The 18,999-nt window shown below is 40.0% G+C and overlaps 9 protein-coding genes across 9 annotated transcripts; 4 read left to right on the plus strand and 5 right to left on the minus strand.

The window, feature by feature from the left end:
- Positions 1–1,955: 1,955 nt before the first annotated feature.
- On the plus strand, positions 1,956–2,378 carry SKDI12G1700 (uncharacterized protein; the record flags this gene model as incomplete). The annotated part of the gene is made up of 1 exon (XM_056229751.1): positions 1,956–2,378. The coding sequence occupies one exon, from the start codon at positions 1,956–1,958 to the stop codon at positions 2,376–2,378; it is 423 nt and encodes a 140-aa protein (XP_056083738.1).
- Positions 2,379–3,318: 940 nt separating this feature from the next.
- Positions 3,319–4,074, minus strand: SKDI12G1710 (putative amidotransferase; the record flags this gene model as incomplete). Its single annotated transcript, XM_056229752.1, has 1 exon — positions 3,319–4,074. One exon carries the CDS (start codon positions 4,072–4,074, stop codon positions 3,319–3,321), a length of 756 nt encoding a protein of 251 aa, XP_056083739.1.
- A 221-nt stretch (positions 4,075–4,295) lies between these two features.
- Positions 4,296–6,860, minus strand: APC2 (anaphase promoting complex subunit 2; the record flags this gene model as incomplete). The annotated part of the gene is made up of 1 exon (XM_056229753.1): positions 4,296–6,860. The coding sequence occupies one exon, from the start codon at positions 6,858–6,860 to the stop codon at positions 4,296–4,298; it is 2,565 nt and encodes an 854-aa protein (XP_056083740.1).
- Positions 6,861–7,068: 208 nt separating this feature from the next.
- On the plus strand, positions 7,069–7,968 carry DCN1 (NEDD8 ligase DCN1; the record flags this gene model as incomplete). The annotated part of the gene is made up of 2 exons (XM_056229754.1): positions 7,069–7,071; positions 7,168–7,968. The coding sequence occupies 2 exons, from the start codon at positions 7,069–7,071 to the stop codon at positions 7,966–7,968; spliced, it is 804 nt and encodes a 267-aa protein (XP_056083741.1).
- Positions 7,969–8,202: 234 nt separating this feature from the next.
- Positions 8,203–11,034, plus strand: DIP2 (snoRNA-binding rRNA-processing protein DIP2; the record flags this gene model as incomplete). Its single annotated transcript, XM_056229755.1, has 1 exon — positions 8,203–11,034. The coding sequence occupies one exon, from the start codon at positions 8,203–8,205 to the stop codon at positions 11,032–11,034; it is 2,832 nt and encodes a 943-aa protein (XP_056083742.1).
- Positions 11,035–11,200: 166 nt separating this feature from the next.
- ZRT2 (low-affinity Zn(2+) transporter ZRT2) lies at positions 11,201–12,469 on the minus strand (the record flags this gene model as incomplete). Its single annotated transcript, XM_056229756.1, has 1 exon — positions 11,201–12,469. The coding sequence occupies one exon, from the start codon at positions 12,467–12,469 to the stop codon at positions 11,201–11,203; it is 1,269 nt and encodes a 422-aa protein (XP_056083743.1).
- A 479-nt stretch (positions 12,470–12,948) lies between these two features.
- On the minus strand, positions 12,949–15,252 carry ACE2 (DNA-binding transcription factor ACE2; the record flags this gene model as incomplete). Its single annotated transcript, XM_056229757.1, has 1 exon — positions 12,949–15,252. The coding sequence occupies one exon, from the start codon at positions 15,250–15,252 to the stop codon at positions 12,949–12,951; it is 2,304 nt and encodes a 767-aa protein (XP_056083744.1).
- Positions 15,253–15,715: 463 nt separating this feature from the next.
- USB1 (phosphoric diester hydrolase) lies at positions 15,716–16,588 on the minus strand (the record flags this gene model as incomplete). The annotated part of the gene is made up of 1 exon (XM_056229758.1): positions 15,716–16,588. The coding sequence occupies one exon, from the start codon at positions 16,586–16,588 to the stop codon at positions 15,716–15,718; it is 873 nt and encodes a 290-aa protein (XP_056083745.1).
- A 288-nt stretch (positions 16,589–16,876) lies between these two features.
- Positions 16,877–18,625, plus strand: CKI1 (bifunctional choline kinase/ethanolamine kinase CKI1; the record flags this gene model as incomplete). The annotated part of the gene is made up of 1 exon (XM_056229760.1): positions 16,877–18,625. The coding sequence occupies one exon, from the start codon at positions 16,877–16,879 to the stop codon at positions 18,623–18,625; it is 1,749 nt and encodes a 582-aa protein (XP_056083746.1).
- Positions 18,626–18,999: the final 374 nt, after the last annotated feature.

The raw sequence follows: 18,999 nt of genomic DNA on the forward strand, positions 1-18,999 counted from the left end.
ACAAAGGCCGGGTGGGGATGACGGTGATGCATAGGAGCTCTTGGTAACTTGAATTCCGATACTTGTGTTGTATATTTTTCTTGCGATGATCAGAGCATCCGGCCTGCGTTCCCACAATTACAGCCGAAAGAAATGTGGAATGACTTGGCGCCGTGCCGGTTTTGCCTGAGAAGACACATTTAGAGACCACATTGGCTTGCACCATTGAGTACCGTACTGGCATGACGAGTTATCCCTCAGACGCGATCATGTTTACGAGTACTCCTGCAAAAAATTAAATAGCTGTGTACCATTTGGGAAATTATGCCCTTATGTAGCAGCAAAATTTTCTACAGCGTGGGGCCTAAAGTGATATGCCGAAGGAACGATAGACTACCAGTAAGTAACACATGTCTGTCACAATCACTGAAGCATACCTCAAATACAATGGTTTTCCCAAAAATAATTCTTTTTATTTTTAATCTCGTTATCCAAACAATAAAGGCATAATGCGTTGTCGTCCATTACCTGTGATAATTCAGAGAAAAGCGAAACAAGCTTACGCCTGCCCAAAGAAAGCAAACGACTATTTGTCTGCTTCACACTACTTATATAGTACACTCCAGCAACGATGTTTGCAATGGAAGAAAAAAGGAAATCCAGGCTTCTCGTAACGTTTTCTGGTCCTTACGAGGACTACGATTATCATGCTGTCCGTTTAAAAACCAAGATACACTAAGTGACCTCATGAACCGGAAAGCATTTAGCATCAACTCACATACAACCAGCAAGTGCACTTTACCAATCAAAAAAAGACCGTGTTCGTGGTTGTGGCTAATAAGATGCTCTCACAACCGCTCCATCTCCTGTCTGAGGTAGCGCTTTAGTCCCTGGAGAGGCAGATTCTCCAGCAGGGCCATTTCCAGAGGTACGACATCGTTTGATAATCAACCACCCTGGCCCTTAACAGTTGAAAATTGGTCCGCTACCAACTCGCATTCCTCATTCCACATACAATGCACTAGTTTTTTACCAAAAACCACCAGGAAAAAACGAGCAGAACCAGTTCCTAGCACTGCACATTTCTTTTCACCAAACCTATCGATAATAAGGGCGCGGCTGCACCATCTAATAAAACTTACTGTGCTTTAACGACTTTCCTAACCAGAGGAACTTTACCGAGAGAAAGAAGCTACATGACTAAGACAGCATGAAATATGTTGAAAAAAAGCAATTATAGTAAGAATCTCCTTCTTGAAAGACACTTTTGTGGTTTAACTGCTCGAGACCAGCTCCTACCCTTTTCGTCATCGTTTGCTTTTTTTCCATCTCTTTTGTGATATACCTGCCTCTACATGAAAGGTTTGGTTCTGGTGTATTCGTCTAAACTCAGTACTCATATATCCAATGCTGCTGAGGATCCTTTAGAGCCTCAAATATGGATTGGACTGATAATCAACAGCTTGACAAAATCTCCATTTTCAAGTTAATAAGGTATGTCTTGTTACAGCGTAAGATGTTCTGGCGTTCAATGCATGTAACGCGAGCCTTTGTGCGGTACGAGCTCCCCTTTGTTATACAGAACGCGTCGGTTTCCTACAGCTTCATTTGTTTCCTTAATGACATTGGTTGTCAGTTGTAACGAAACTTCTTGATCCTGTATATTCATACGTGGCACGTATCGTCCCTTCATGTTTATTCAGTATCGCATAACTTACACAGGGATGTGTGTAAGCCCCATTTTACTCCTCGTAATAAAATCTCGAGAATATCAAACGAGTCACCCATCATCATTCTTTCTTCTTTAGAACGACGAGTTTCCACTTTCAGAATTTAAGTAATCCAATTACTGCCCTGTCGACCTAATCTGTCCGCTAACTTTCTCCGCACGAAAGTTTTCAGTATATGGGAGTACAGATTCAAAAGTAACGTACTATTGCGTGGGTTAGGACACTGAAGAGAATAGTCTACAAATTATGTGGGAAGCTCTAGAAGCAGCAAATAAGGATGCCAATAATCATATGGAGCGGAATCAGGTTTCAACAAAATCCTCAAAAAATGGGATTGAGAGTGAAAGTGGTGACGTTGCCAACACAACAGAACGCGACTATCTTTTAGTTGATGAGGCAGCAACATCCCTGCTTCGTACTGTTACTAATGAGAGGGAAGAATCATCCCTATCCGAGGAAGAAGACACAGACGAGGATGAAAAAGAATCATACTCATCCGAGGAAGAAGATACAGACGAGGCTGAAGAAGAATCTACAAGGGCTTATGCTGAGTTAATCGCAGTCCTGAAAGTTAAGGGCATACCACTGAGTGTATTGGATAAACCTCAGTCAAGAGAATGGCTTGAAAAATACACTGGCGTTTACAGGAGTTCTTGGCATAATGAATAATGTAAACCAGAAGTTAAGGCATAAAGGAGTGATACAAACATGCATTTTTAATAATCCAACACACGTGATAATAGTTGATTATACATTTATTCCATCGAATACTACTCTAGAATGCTGAACCTTAATGAGCGCTTTGACTCCTGATTTCTTCCTTTTCTTGCTCACCTGCCTTGGGTTGTTCTTTTTAATAAAGTAACATTTAGTATAATGGAGCAAGGAGGACAAGAAACCTGATTAAACTATAATCAGTTCTTCCCGTGGATTCGAAGTATTGCCTGTTGAGATGTATCAGTGCTCAATAGTATGGTCAGCTCCCTGTGTAGCGACTGCGCTTCCCAAAGTTGTCAGGAGATATTTAATTAGCCATTGCACTTCATTGTCCAGCGCAGAAGAGAATATTTTGGAGATGCTACTACCGCTGTCGCTTTTCTTTTGGCGCATGTCTGCTGTGTAATCCAATAAAACTTCGTTAAATTTTTTGAACTTGGGGGATCCGTGGAATTTCACCGGGGCTATATACTTTGCGTTGCCAAATTCATGTAACACACACATACGGTAGTGAAAATCGTTAATAGCTCACTCGCGACAACTTTCTTTTGGATTACTCACAGTCCATCGTATGAAAATGAACGCCATTCGGTGAATGCTATAATATTGTCTCCCAACTGTAACCGCTGAAACTAATATGCGGCGCATGTAATTGTCCCTCTTTTACATAAACAGAAGAAAATCGCGAAGTTTTTCTAGTAAAATTTTAACTTGGAGAATCTGAACATTTAGTGTCACTATCGATGAGCTCAAGTAAGAATTCCAGACACACTCGGCAGAGTGAATCACGGCATCTACTTAAACCCCTGTACTAAATGGACATTTGAAAATAGATCTTGTGATCTCTGTTTTCTATATCCTTCTATAAACTATATATTATAGGCAAGATCTTTCATACCCCTTGCAAGAATAACTTCCAAATATTCCTGGCCGCTCTTATTCCATCGTTATTTAGCTCCCGACACTGTCTTTCGTACCTATCAAACTCTTTAGGATCAAGCTTGTCTTGGGACTTCAATAATCCCTTTTGAGCAACCTCACTGGTGAACTCAGGATGCCCCTGAAATGTCAGCACTTTATTTTTCCGATAAAACCCTTGGTTTTGGCATTTGTCACTTGATGCCCAATTTTGATATCCATCTGGGACATTGAAAACGCAGTCATTGTGCACCTCGGAAAGGTTTAATGTTTCGCTTTCAAATAACTCTTGGCCCAGCGAGTTTAGTCTCAGTGACACAACCCCACCTTCAAAACCTTTTGGATTCCGACCCACTGAACTACCTAGGGCAGCCGCAATCACCTGATGACCAAAACAAATTCCTGCAACAGGTGGGTACTCAACCTTGCTAGTTAACATTTCGTTCAAAAAATCTCTCAACTTTATAATCCATTCAATTTTGTTGTCAAAGGAATCGTATTTGGAACCGGTGATATATATCCCCAGATATTCATCTTTTTGAAGTTCTGATAGTTTGGGAAACTGGCCATTTTGAACGTGAAATACTTCGTACTCGACATCTTCTTTGACAAATTCCAGTTTTTTCGTTTGTTCTAATAGCTTAACAGCCATGTCAACAAAATTTCCCCATGGTTTACTCCATTCGTTGTCTTCATCCGTGTAAAGAATAGCTATTTTCCTCACTGTCATTATTTATGATCCTGCTAGGTTTTTAGGTTTAATGCAGTGCTCCTGTATGCTAATGCACAATATTAAAGGTTTGATGATGGGCTATTTAGACTATTTTATTTATCTATGTGTAAATGAAAACGTCCGCTGTACCTTTTTTTACCCTCCGTGCGGCTCATCTATCTTGCACTTAGTGACCAGAGAAAAGGGATTGTGCGTAATACGGACAAAATGCATCTGGATCAGGCATTTTTGTGCCCGTTTTTTGCTATTTCATACGAACCATTGGCAATGTATTTCAGCTTACCTTCATCAGTAAGTGTGTTTAAATATTTCTCTAATTGCAGCAGAGTAATTCGGTTATATCCCCAATCTTTTGGAACCGTGATTTTCAAAAACGAATGAATCTTGTTAAGCTTCATGGCACCCAAGTTGGCCAACATTCCTTCAATGAATGGTAGACTTCTTTGTAGCGTTAATTCACATTTCTTCTCCACCTCAGACTCGTCACGTAGCTCATTATTATTGTTTACATTCTTCATCAGAACGTCTTTCTGAGTTTGGCTAAATCCTGTATCGCTGTATTCGATAACAGAATACACTTCTCCTTCTTCTGAAAGCACGCCCTTTTGGATCCAGAAATTTAGCAACTGAAGGAGTTTAGATGTTGTGATATTCAACGACTCCGATAGTTGCTTCAGTGATAAATTAATTGGCTCATCATTTGTAGAGTTAAACTGGTTCATTACGCTATATTGTTCTAATGAAACATCCAGTACCAATTTTCTGCCATCTCTGAAGCTCAGCTCCATTTCTACTTTCCCTTGGTCCTTGCATAGTTGTAGTCTCCTCCCTGGTTTCATTTGTGAGTAAATATCGGAGTATTTTTGCAGTTCCCTTTCTAAATCTGCTGGTATACGAAATTTCGAGTCTTTAGGGTTTTGAGTATCACCGTTATGTTTCCAATATAAGAGAGAAATAAATTTTGGGAATACAGTTGGATCTAATCCAGCTACTTCATGCATTTTACGGCAGAGCTCTTCGCTACACTTAATGTCCCATAGCATAACATCAATACTATTGAGGTTTGATTGGTCTGCATCTGCAGCAGGAGCTGTTGTTTCAGGTAGTCCTAATATCCCGTTTGTAATATAGTTAGCATGATTCGTTTCTGTGAACTTGACTATTCTTTCTCTTATTAATTTTAAGCATTGCGACCATTTATCATCCAATTTATAGAACTTCAAAGAGGACAACCTATCAGTTAAGAGATTTCGGAACTCCGATATAAAGAACTCCCGGGATTCGAAAAGATCTAAAAGTATTTCAAATAAATTCGTCTTGATATAACTTGATTTAACGCTACCAGGAATAATATCATTAGGTTCTGGAACCCAAGTCAAATAATGATTAAGAACATGTTCGTATAGCATTGTTTGTCTTGCTAGGGGATCCTCATTCGTCTCCTTCTTTCCTTTGACCTTCAGGTTCCACAAAAATGGGCTTCTTTTATTCTTGTCCTTGCTTTTGTGAGCATCTGTATTTTGACCAATATCATAATCGTGCAAAATGTCCACAAGGGAGAGTAGTGCCTTCATATCTACTTTGAAGGTAATTTTCTCCTTCAGTTCTTCCTCAGGTAAATCCAGCATTGCATATAGCAATACGTTTACTAGATGCTTTCGTTCCTGAAAATAAGGTTTGACGAATGTGATTATTGAGTGTAGACATCTTCCCGTTGGATCCAAGACCAGAAATGCTTTAATAGTTTTGACATACCTCAACAAAGCATCCACGGTGGTTATGCTAGGGTTTAAAATGTATTTTTTGAAATCCGACAAAAATTTCGTAACAATATTTGTATAATCTTTGAAATCTTTCATGATCTTCTTCAATTCCAATAAAGCTACCTTTGAATCGGGATAGGCAAGAACACAAATGTCGAAGATTTCTCTCGTTCTTATTCTAAGAAAGTTCGATTCAAAACAGTTGAACACAGTAGTGGTCAATTCGTGATCATCCTCAGGACAACAGATCAATTCACAAAATTGAGACCAGTATTGGTTGATAAATTTATTAAATGTCTCCATAATCATAAACCTTTTGTTCCAAACTCCACTCATGTTAGCTTCGCAGAATTTCTCAATTTTATTGAAAAGGGCGTTCACTATCAGCTCCATAGAAGATAGTGAGCCATTGGCAAAGTTCAGCCATCGAATTAAATTACCTGCTAAGTCAAAATCATCATCCATTATCAACTTGTTCAATCTTACTCTCAAGTTATTTTTGAACTTTATATTTCTATTCAACATATAGTGCCTTAGAGAATTAAGTTCGAGGGACCAATCGTTGACACTTAGATCAAAAATAGGAACGTAACGTAAGGGAAACTCATAATAATTCTCCCATCGCTGAATATCTTTCAAATAAATAATATCATTAAAGCGAAGGAAAAAATGATATCGAACTTGGAAAACGTAGTACTCTTTCAGCGTCGATAGAAGTTGTAGTTGCAACTCTTTGTTCGTATTCCCTTCACCAGCCACTGCGTTGATTGTTTGACCGGAATTTATGACGCCGTATGAGGAAGTAGATACATTATTGGGGAAGAGAACCTTAATGATATTTTTGATACGAAGACTTGGAGGGCGTAGTTGATGATTACTCTTGGGATCATTAGGGCTCATCCATATTAGTAAAGAGTTTAAATCATCAGCAATATTCGTATGGAAGACGTATGAGGAAAGTGTTTGCAACTGATCTGTAATCACTTTCAAATCGCGAGTTGGAGTGATCTGATATGACATGACGGAGCAATTTTAGTTGTTCGCCATAAAAGTGTGAGGTCTCGCTAGGTTTGCCTTCCGTTTGGTTTTTTTGGCATTTTAGTCCTCTTGTTTACCATTGTTTTTGTAACCTAGCTTTGAAAAATTTGGACTTGATTAATGAAGTTACGCACTAAAATGTACATATTGTAGAAAAGAAAGCTGTAGCAGATGTACCCTTATTCAGGACATGGTATGTGGTTGAGTACTGTTTTTGTTTTTCAACTATTAAGATCTTCAGACACTAACATCATTGGCAAGAGGCGTTGCTACTGCATGCATATTATAGAGTAATAAAACAAGGCAAGAAGGCACAAGCCCGGAACGAGAGGCTATCGAATCATTCACCTCACTGACCAAATGTGATCCTAAGGTATCCAGGAAATACTTACGGCGCAATCACTGGAATATTAATTATGCACTCAACGAATACTATGACAAGGAAATAGGGTCATTTACTGACGAGACTTCCACACCAGCTCATCCAATCGTATACCCAGATGAATTGGTTCAGGTATTCAATCAATACAGTAACAACTCTTCATTTGATATGGACTCGCTGGTCAAATTCATTGAGGATTTGGGTTACAGTCTAGAAGATTTAGCGACATTATGCTTAGTCGACCTACTAGGATACAAGAATTTAGAAGAACCTTTAAAACGGGAGACGTTCTTGTCAACATGGTTCATGCAGGGCTGCTCTACACTTCCAGATATGCAAGGGTGCATCAAGCGGTTGGACGTCAAGTTACATGAAGACTTACAATATTACACACAGGTCTACGACTATGCCTTCCGTTTAATCCTGGACTCCAATCGCAAAAACATAGACATTGACGATGCCATCCAATATTGGACACTGTTTTTCCAGCCAGTATACCCAGTGCATATTGAATCAAACCTGTTAGAGTCATGGTTCCATTTCCTTCGCGATGAGGGGAAGACGCTAATAAGTAAAGATACATGGCATATGCTGCTCCTCTTTTTCCAGCAATACCTAACCATTCAATCGATCATTGACGGTTATGACGAAACTGCAGCATGGCCCTTCATTATTGATGAGTTTTATGAATACTTACAGGATCACTAATGAACACCTTTCCATACTATTAAACATATATTGTTGATATTATATAGAAGGGATTACCCTTTCGAATTTCCGACGGGAATAAGACGGAGATAAAAACGCGATGAGCTGTGGAAAAATTTTCAAGAATTTTTCATTTTCCAGCAATGCAGATATAATAATGTATATTGTATATGATTGTAAGTGTATCAGATATTGACCACTAGAAAGGTCGGTTAAGCTGGAAGAAGTACTAATATGGTAAAATCCTATCAACGTTTTGAGCAGTCCGCTATTTTCGGTGTGATAGCATCTAATGCCAATTGTGTTTGGTTACCTCCGTCATCTAGAACTAATAAAGGTAGTGGGCCGGGACAATTGATCACGAGTGCCCTCGAGAACGTTAATATATGGGATATTAAGACCGGAGATTTGCTTGCCACATTATCCGATGGGCTACCTCCGGGTGCTTCTGATGCAAGGGGCTCTAAACCAGCAGAGTGTACATATTTGGAAGTACATGAAGATACAGATTTATTAGCCGTCGGCTACGCTGATGGTGTCATTAAAGTTTGGGATTTAATGTCCAAAACTGTGCTTTTGAACTTTAACGGCCACAAGGCAGCCATAACACTGTTACAGTTTGACAGTACCGGTACAAGATTGATTTCCGGTTCTAGAGATTCTAATATTATTGTATGGGATCTTGTTGGTGAAGTTGGACTCTATAAGCTGAGGTCGCATAAGGATTGCATTACTGGGATTTGGTGTCAGGGAGAAGATTGGTTGATCAGTACCTCCAAAGATGGAATGATCAAGTTATGGGATTTGAAAACACAACAGTGTATAGAGACACATATTGCACATACCGGAGAGTGTTGGAGTCTTTCGGTAAAGGATGATTTATTGATCACAACTGGTACAGATAGCCAAGTCAAGATTTGGAAGTTGAACATGGAGAACGACAAAATGGGGGAAAAACTAACTGAAGTTGGTGTTTTCGAAAAGCAAAGTAAGCAACGTGGGCTGAAAGTTGAATTTATAACAAATGCATCCGATGGGGTCTCGTTCTTCTACATTCAAAACGCTGATAAAACCATTGAAACATTTAGAATCAGAAAAGAAGAAGAAATAGCAAGAGGTTTGAAGAAAAGAGAGAAGAGATTAAGAGAGAAAGGGTTGACGGATGAAGAAATTGCCAGATCTATCAAAGGTTCATACTCTTCACTCGTTTTGCATCCTTTTCAAACCATAAGATCATTTTATAAAGTAAAATCCGCATCATGGACAACAGTCACAAGCTCCAAATTGGAGTTGGTTCTAACTACATCCAATAATACTATCGAATATTATTCTATTCCATATGAAAAAAGAGAGGCAACAAGCCCTGCACCTCTCAAAACACATACTATTGAATTGCAAGGTCAAAGAACGGATGTGCGCAGTATTGATATTAGTGATGATAACAAGTTGCTAGCCACAGCATCCAACGGTTCACTAAAGATTTGGAATGTTAAGACGCACAAATGTATCAGGACCTTTGAATGTGGGTACGCGTTAAGTTGTAAATTTCTGCCAGGTGGGTTACTGGTCATTCTGGGAACAAGAACTGGGGAATTGCAACTCTTCGACCTAGCGTCTTCAAGCCTTTTAGATACTGTTGAAGATGCACATGATGCTGCCATTTGGTCTTTAGATTTGACCTCCGATGGTAAAAGATTAGTGACAGGTTCAGCGGATAAGACTGTCAAATTCTGGGATTTCCAAGTTGAGAATACTTTGGTACCGGGCACCAAGGACAAATTGTTACCCATGTTGAAGCTGAACCATGATACGACTTTGGAATTAAATGACGATATTCTAAGTGTACGAATTTCCCCAGATGATAGGTATCTGGCCATTTCATTGCTAGACAATACTGTCAAGGTATTTTTTTTGGATTCAATGAAATTTTATTTAAGTTTATACGGGCATAAACTACCTGTATTATCCATTGACATTTCATTTGATTCTAAGATGATTATCACATCCTCAGCGGATAAAAATATCAAAATTTGGGGCTTAGATTTTGGTGACTGTCACAAATCTTTATTTGCTCATCAGGATTCGATTATGAGTGTTAAATTTTTACCAGAATCTCACAATTTCTTCAGCTGTTCTAAGGACGCAGTGGTGAAATATTGGGATGGTGAAAAATTTGAATGTATTCAAAAACTATATGCACACCAAAGCGAAGTTTGGGCGTTAGCAATTGCTTCCAATGGTAGTTTTGTTGTTTCATCTTCTCATGATCACAGTATAAGAATTTGGGAAGAAACCGAAGACCAGGTATTTTTAGAGGAAGAAAAGGAAAAAGAACTTGAAGAACAATATGAAGATACGCTGCTAGCATCTTTAGAAGAAGGAAACGCTGATGATGCATTTAAAGGCGATGCAGCAGGTGAAGATGTTGAAGATGAAGCATCTGGGGTCCATAAACAAACTCTGGAATCATTAAAGGCCGGTGAAAGATTGATGGAGGCGCTAGATATAGGTATTGCTGATATTGAAGGCATGGAAACATACAACAAGGATATGGAGTTGTGGCAAAGAAAAAAGTTAGGCGAAGCGCCAATGAAACCGCAAGGCAATTCTGTCTTAATTGCAGTAAATAAGACGCCTGAACAATATATTCTGGATACATTATCAAGAATTAGGACATCTCAGCTGGAAGATGCACTGATGGTGATGCCCTTTTCATACGTTTTAAAATTCTTGAAGTTTATCGACACGGTTATGCAAAATAAAACTTTGCTGCACTCTCACTTACCATTGGTCTGCAGAAATTTATTTTTCATTATCAAATTTAATCACAAAGAATTGGTTTCCCAGAAAAATGAAGAATTGAAGTTGCAAATAAATAGGGTAAAAACCGAATTAAGAAATGCTCTGAAGTCTACTGAGGATGATCTAGGGTTTAATGTTCAAGGTTTGAAATTCATCAAACAACAGTGGAATTTAAGGCACAATTATGAGTTTGTTGATGAATATGATCAGCAAGAAAAGGAGAATAGTAGCGCCAGAAAGAGAGTTTTTGAAACAGTTATATAATAATAATATTATCTCACATAGAGCCTGCTCTTTCATTTCCCTTTCACGTATAAAAAAACAGATGTGAATTTATAGATCATGCATTTTTTAATAATAAACAATTACGTAAAGATAACAAATATGTTTGACTGTAAACAACCGGAAAAAATAAACTATGCGTAATATACTATGCCCATTTCCCTAATAAAGCCATTAAGGCAGCTCCGCAACACATGATGAAGTATGCGCTTAGCATCTTTTTGAGGCCATCTGGTCCCTTGAATTGATTCGAGTATAAAAATTCGTGAGCCATTAATTCAACTAGCCCCGTATAAATTAAGATTCCCGATGATATGGAATCGAAAACGCCGTTAGCAATCAGTGCTCTTCTGGAACCGGGGACCCAAGAATGTCTGACACCAATACCTATTGCGACTGCTATAGGTGACGTTAGTGTGAAGGCGAGCCCCATTAACCAAGGCGTGTACCTTTTGCTTTCGGGCCAATTTGTCTCGGCGACTCTCGTACCCAGGCCTAAACCCTCAAACATTTGGTGAAAAGTTAGAACAATGAACAAAGTTTCAAATTCTTCACCGGCGACAGATAGAGAAAGCCCCACGAATACGGAGTGGAAGATGATGCCGAACTCTAGGATAAAAACCGCCAGCATCTGATTTAGATATTGCTCCTTATCCTCCTCCTCAATTCCCTTACCGAGTTCGGAGGCATCTTGATGATAATTCTCGTGAGAATAATGATCCTTCCCCGGTACAGAAGTGAGATTTGTCGCATGTGAGTTCATTGGAATTAACCCATTAGCTATTGATTCTGTATTTCCAGTTTCTAAATCATAATTTATAACATTGGAATTAGGGTCCTTTTCCTTTACAGGGGTCCCAACAATTTCTTCATTTCTGGTTGTGTAGGGTATTTTATTGTTATGGATGGAGTAGACTGCTTCATTGTTTAAAGATGCAGGATTCGGGCCCCCATTTCTGACGGCAGATTCTGAACTGGCGATATCAGCATCAACAGTGCCAACTCCCTCATTGTCGCCGTGATCATGACCCAGCGTCTTCGCTACAAAATAATGCGTGATAATTTCAGTAAAGAAAAGTAGGAAAAGGGACATCAAGCAGATCCCGAAAGCCCACGGATATTCAGCAAACGTACCGCCGAGACATTCATCACCCAGGGCTTCTGCTGCAGGCTGTAAAAGATGGACGAATGCCGTGGCCACAATGACACCAGAACCAAAGAATTTCGCTATAAAGAAACACCAGTTTGGTAACCTTATGAACGAATACCGTGATGATAATATCGGGAAATACACTCCTAGTCCTGACGAGATCAATATGATGAAGACCGCCAGAATACGCAGACCTGCATGTCCATTATAGTCATTAGAAGCTTGGCAGCTGTCTGTGGAGTCATCCCTCACCACAAGATCGATCATGCTTTGAAATATGCAGTATACCTAAAAAGAACTACGATGTTTTCTTTGATGGATGCACCGTTTTGTTATCAGATATCGACTGATGATTTAACCAACAGGGTGTATGATTCAATATCAAGACACATCATGTATAAATAGTATTGAGGGCGTGTTTCCTAAAATGTTGCGTTATTAAAATTGGGTTCCACACTGCACTCTACCAATCGATTCATGGAAGTAGTCTCTAGTAGTTAAAGGGCGATGTACCCTAAAGGTTGTGGAAAATTTTTCATTCTCGAAAGGCACGCAAACGACCTTCAGGGTTATATCACTCTAAACGGATGATATATGCTTTTCTCTGCATTTGAAAAATTACGGTAAATGTAAATCATAAAGAAATATATCTATTAATTAGTATTATTAGTATTATTAGTATTATTATTATTATTATTATTATTATTATTATTACTGTAAAAGTACTGGGTAGGCATGAATATCTATCAGATGTCGTCGCTTTCGCTCGAAGTCGTATGGTTTGGGTTTTGATCGTATGGCGCTGGGGAAGGTGGCGGATCTAATAATCCGTGCTTCCGCATATCATTTCTCAGCTGCTCTTCCATTTTCATTAGGATGCTCCCATCTTTATCTCGGGCAATGGTTTCTTTCACGGGGCTCGTCTCATGCGGGCTGTCGAGAAGGCTCTTCTTGGGTGATGTGAGCTTCTTATTGATTGAATGTTCTAATTTCTTACCACCTGCGCAAATCATGCGACTTCGATGGACCATTAGGGCGTCTTCCCTGTTAAACCTCTTGCCGCAGGGGCAGACATACTTCTTAGCGTTGTGCGAAATCTTGTGTCTTATTAAATCGTGATTGCGGACAAACGCTTTCGTGCAACCGGGGAAATCGCATGAATAGGGCCTATCTTGCAGATGAGTTTGAATGTGTGACCTTATGTTGTATCTACGCTTGAATACTTTGCGGCAATTCGGATATAGGCATTCGAATAGTTTATCGGGCAGTTCTTTGACGTACTGGTCGATAGTACCCGGCGGAAGTGTAGTTGGTTTCTTAGTAATCTTCATGGGTGTTGCCCTTAGTATTATTTCGTCCGGTGTAACATCCAGAGTAGGGCTTTCATGAAGATCATGTGCGATAGGTGCAGCTCGTGTATGGTTTTCCGTTTCTCTCCAACTGTTATTTCGTATAGGTGTCTTGACATCTTTTCGGCGTTCTGTAAAATTTGTTGCATTAAGAAGTGAATCTGTATTATTTCCATCCTTTGGTAATGTGTGGTTTTGGGCTTTGCTGGGTGTGTGTTGGAATAAATGTTTTTGCGGCAGGGAGTTTTTAATTGGAGTGTTATTGCTGGAACCAGGAATGGGAGGTAGTATGCTTGTTGACGGTAAACTGTCTCCATCTCTTGCCATTGCGCTCCGAGTATTCCTCATATGAATGGGTTCTGTGTCATCCTGTAGTTGTGAAATGGTCGAGACAGTGGAAACTGCGGATTCCTTTTTCCTATGAATAGGTGACAATTGCGTCCTGGATGTGAGTGTCCCAATGCCGTATCGATCGTCTTTGCTTTTATTGCTGCTGAGGAGAAAAGGTGATCTCAAACTTTTACCGTTCATCCTCGGTGAGATACTAAGCCCGCCTGGGGAATTTTTTTCGAATAGCTGAGATATGTTGTCACCAGGATTATTTCTTCTATCGTTGTTGTTTTTGTCGTGATTATCGTTGTAGTTCAAATCATCCATATTCAAATTATAGTTTGCCGGGGAAAATGAAAGCAGTTCGGTATCCCTTAAGTAAGTGCTATTGGAGGAAAATAGGTTTATCCCAGCACTTCCCGGGCTTCTGTTTGGATATCGTTGTCTGTGGCACTTTCTAGATGGAGAACCATTCATTGATGTATTTGACATCGGGGGTGATATCAACGTCGGCGGGGGAAATTGATAGCCCCCATTGGCGGAGTTTGTTGTGACAATTATAGCATTATCTTTCGCTTTACTGCTTTGCATAGCCGGCGTCTTTAATACGACTGGAGATTCGGGGTTGGAATTAGATTTTGCTGCCCCAGATACCAACTTTTGAGCCACTTCTTCTTGTTCTTCTAATACTCTTCGCAACTTTTCTTGTTGTACTTGGTTGTCTCTTAATTGCTTCTCCAGTTTTTCGTTCACTTCCTTTTGTTTTTCCAAGGCGATCCTCAGTTCCTCCTGCTGTTTCAGCAAGACCTGACTTAAATAACTATTTTCACCATCCTTTTCTCTTATCTGAGCAAAATCCTCATTATCATTCTTTTTCACGTGGTTTCCCAGTTCGTTTACGAGTTCCATGGGCTGAGGATCTTTGGACATGTTTAAAATGGTTTGCTGGAAGCTAGAAATACTTAATGTCTTGTTATGACCCAGAAATCCAAAAATTGCTGTACCACTAAGACCTCTCTTATGTGAAGATATTGATTTCTTGCTGTAATGGGATGGATTGTTGTTGTCACTAGCAAAATTCCATGTTTTGTCAATATCTTTCCTATCACTAGGTTCATCGCCGGTCATAGGGGAAGGTACTAATGGAATATCTAAATCTCTTAATTCTTGAGTCAACAGGTCATCGATGTTATAGTAGTCCATGCCCAATAAGTTATCGAGACCATCTGCACCTTCATTATTCGAGGAATAATTTTCGAGTTGGGGTATGGAAGGATTGACATTGTCATGATGCCGAGCATACACTTCATCTTGAGGGTCTTTTACTAAGCCTGAGGGATCTATATACCATGGATCTGCAACGTTATCCATGATTAAACTCGAACTGTATTTTTGGTCTTGTAGATTTTTAAATACTTTTTTCTCGAGCCTTTTCTTCTGATGTTTTTCTTTTCCCGATTCCTTAGTTGATTGTTTAATTCCTCTCTGCAACGTATGTTTAGTTTGCTAGATACAATGCGGAGAGAATTGTTGTGAGTATATGTAAACTATAAAGCCTCCAAAAGAAAAAGGAACGAATAATTACGAGTAAACAACAGTTACTTCTCCTTAATGTTTACCAGTTAATGTTTAAACACTTTTCGGAACTGATTTACTACCCATCAGGCATCCTTATCCTCTACATAGTTACCAAAAGAGTCTGAAATTTTCCCAGACTGAACATGTTTACCTTTTGCCGTTTTGAGATATTTTTCGTGTTGGATGACAAATTGTGTTCATTTGACGAGCCGCCCACAATCCCCTGGCTTTTTTGGGCGGCTATTCTCTGAAGTGATCAGTGGAAGTGAATTTTGATGGAATGGCGGTTTTCATCACAGCAGATAGAATTGATCAGAAGGGCTGGCTGGTATGTGAACTCATCGTTGAGAAGCATAAGTGCCCCCATGACCTCGTTGAGTTGTTGATAGCGTTGCAGCGTGGCTTTTGAGGGGTTGTCGGCGATGGCGATTGAAATATGTAGGTCTTGTAGGCTCAGAATTAGTTTCTGGTGATTGGAAATGCCTGACTTTTGAAGTGCTTTTCCTATTATCGTTCTGAAAGGAGAGAGATGCGTACTGCTGGAGTGCTCTGAGACGGGGAGACCGAGGTACAACGCACTGGCCCTTTCTGAGATGTAGAGCCTCGGATAGGGAGAAATTTTAAGCGTAAATGGGGCTATTTCATTGTCTCGTAAACCGTTTCTTACTTCCTGAATAAAAATATCTCGCTTTTCTTCTGTTTCGAACGGCAGCGATCGTGTTAAAGAAATGTGCAATGGTCTGGGGGCTCCCAAGTGCGAGAGGAACAGCGGGTCAAATTCCGCGAGTCGGTATGGATTGGTGGATTCCTGCTTCATAAACATTTTCTTATATTTATAGATGATTTGTTGAAGTTTCCGATGAACCGCTGGAGTCGGCCGCCACTCAAAATATGTAAAAGATCGCCAAAACTGACTTATATTCATATCTTGCTGTTCGTATTTTTGTAAATTTGGCGTAATGTGGTACTTCGATATGATTGAATCTGGGATGGCGGGCAAATCCGCAGAATCAGCTCTCTCTGTGCTGGTTTCCTTGGCAGATTTAATCTGAATTTCAACTTTGTTGCTCGTTTCGCCTTCCGTATCACTACCGTCACTGCTGGAATAATCTGTGGATATGAACTCCATAAGTTGACCTTACTGTAATTATGGCACTCCCTCTGATCTTGGGATACCGCTTGTATATCGTTCTTGTTCTTTGTTCTTCCTTGTATAATATTCACATGGTGCTTTATCATTTTTCTCTGTTGCCCACCGGCCGGTTGAATCTCGAAACGGCAGAGTAGAAATAGCCACTTGGCTGTAGGAAGAATGAGCTGGAAAGATCTATTCCTTCACTAGGAATGTGAAGCTTTTGAACGGTTCTCACAGATTATGCACACATAGTCACACACGTTAAAGCTAAAATACAGGAGAATGGTTTCAGAATCACGTCAAGGGAGTGTGAGAAGTTATTCGGTGGGCTATCAAGCAAGATCTAGATCAAGCTCTCAGAGAAGACACTCGTTGACACGTCAGCGATCTTCTCAAAGGTTGATCAGAACCATCAGCATTGAGTCTGACGTTTCCAATGTTACGGACGATGACGACTTAAGGGCTGTCAACGAGGGCGTCGCAGACCTCGAATTAGACGTTTCCGAAACTGCAAATAAGGGACCAAGAAAAGCACCAGCGACAGATGCCGCGGATAGTGTAGGCTCTGCTTCATCGGAATATATTGAGATTCCGTTTGTCAAGGAAACGCTGGATGCAAGCCTACCCCTGGATTATCTAAAGCAAGATGTCTTGAATCTTATTCTGAACTTGAAGATATCTAAATGGTACAACAATAAGAAAGTTCAACCGGTGGCTCAAGATATAAATTTAATTAAGATATCTGGTGCAATGACCAATTCAATCTTCAAAGTTGAATATCCTAGGTTGCCGTCGTTACTGTTGAGAATATACGGTCCCAACATCGATAATATCATTGACAGGGAATATGAATTGCAGATATTAGCTAGACTTTCCTTGAAAAACATAGGTCCTTCGCTTTATGGCTGTTTTGTAAACGGTAGATTCGAACAATTCTTAGAGAACTCTAAAACTTTGACAAAAGATGACATTAGAAACTGGAAAAACTCTCAAAGAATTGCAAGAAGAATGAAAGAACTGCATGTGGGTGTGCCGCTTTTGAGTTCGGAAAGAAAGAATGGCTCGGCCTGCTGGCAAAAGATTGAGCAATGGTTGTGTACGATTGAAAAAGTTGATCAATGGGTAGGAGACTCTGGTAATCTTGAAAAGTCTCTGGTGTGTAAGGACTGGTCCAAGTTTAGGGATATCGTCGATAGATATCACAGATGGTTGATTGCACAAGAACAGGGTGCAGACCGGGTTAACAAGAGTCTTGTGTTCTGCCACAACGATGCTCAATACGGTAATTTGCTTTTTACAGCGCCTGTGATGAATACACCAAGCTTGTACACAGCGTCTTCTTCTACGTCGCTAGTTTCACAATCGAGTTCCTTATTCCCTTCGGACTCTAATGTCATTGTGGATGATATTATCAACCCGCCAAAGCAAGAACAAAGCCAAGACTCGAAACTGGTTGTCATTGATTTTGAATATGCAGGCCCTAATCCTGCCGCGTACGATCTAGCAAACCACCTCTCCGAGTGGATGTACGATTACAACAACCCTAAGACTCCACATGAGTGCCACACTGATAGATATCCTGATAAAGAGCAAGTTTTGAATTTCCTATACTCCTATGTTTCACATCTAAGGGGTGGAGCCAAGGAACCCATCGACGAGGAGGTACAAAGACTTTACAAATCTATCATTCAATGGAGGGCCACCGTACAATTGTTCTGGTCGCTTTGGGCCATCCTTCAAAGTGGCGAACTGGAAAAGGAAGAGGCCCTCACTGCCACTGCTAAAGAAGAAATCGGCCCCAATGGAAAAAAATACATCATCAAGACTGAGCCTGAGCCCCTCGAAGAAGATCTTGGCGAAAAAGAAGATGAGCCTGAGGCCGGCGTTAGTATCGACACGTTCGATTATATGGCTTACGGGCGCGACAAGATTGCGGTCTTTTGGGGTGACCTGATTCGTTTGGGCATAATTACCAAGGAGGAATGCGAAAATTTCAGCTCTTTCAAATACCTAGATACTAGTTATTTGTAGTACGTATACAATTTCCTCCAACAAAAGCCCGGGAAACAAAGCAAATAACGGCAGCACCATTATTCATTTTTTTCTTTTACTGTCGCTAATACCTTGACTGTTGCAACCAAGGCGAGAATCCTTCAAATGCATACTTTATGCGTTTATGCGACTTGCGCCCCTTGAGAAAAGTTGATATTCACCGTAAATGCATAGCGCATGCGTTTATGGGAAAAGTGCTGATATCCAAAGTCACGTTTCTTTTAGACCAACCAATACGTAAGCCTGCATCAAAGTAAGGTTATGTAAGTAACGTGTTGCAAGAAATGCATTATGCAAAACTTTGGATATGACGATCTCTTGAAAGAAATTTCATATGATGAGACTGGGATAAT

The sequence above is a fragment of the Saccharomyces kudriavzevii genome (assembly GCF_947243775.1).
Source record: "Saccharomyces kudriavzevii IFO 1802 strain IFO1802 genome assembly, chromosome: 12".
NCBI lineage: Eukaryota > Fungi > Ascomycota > Saccharomycetes > Saccharomycetales > Saccharomycetaceae > Saccharomyces > Saccharomyces kudriavzevii.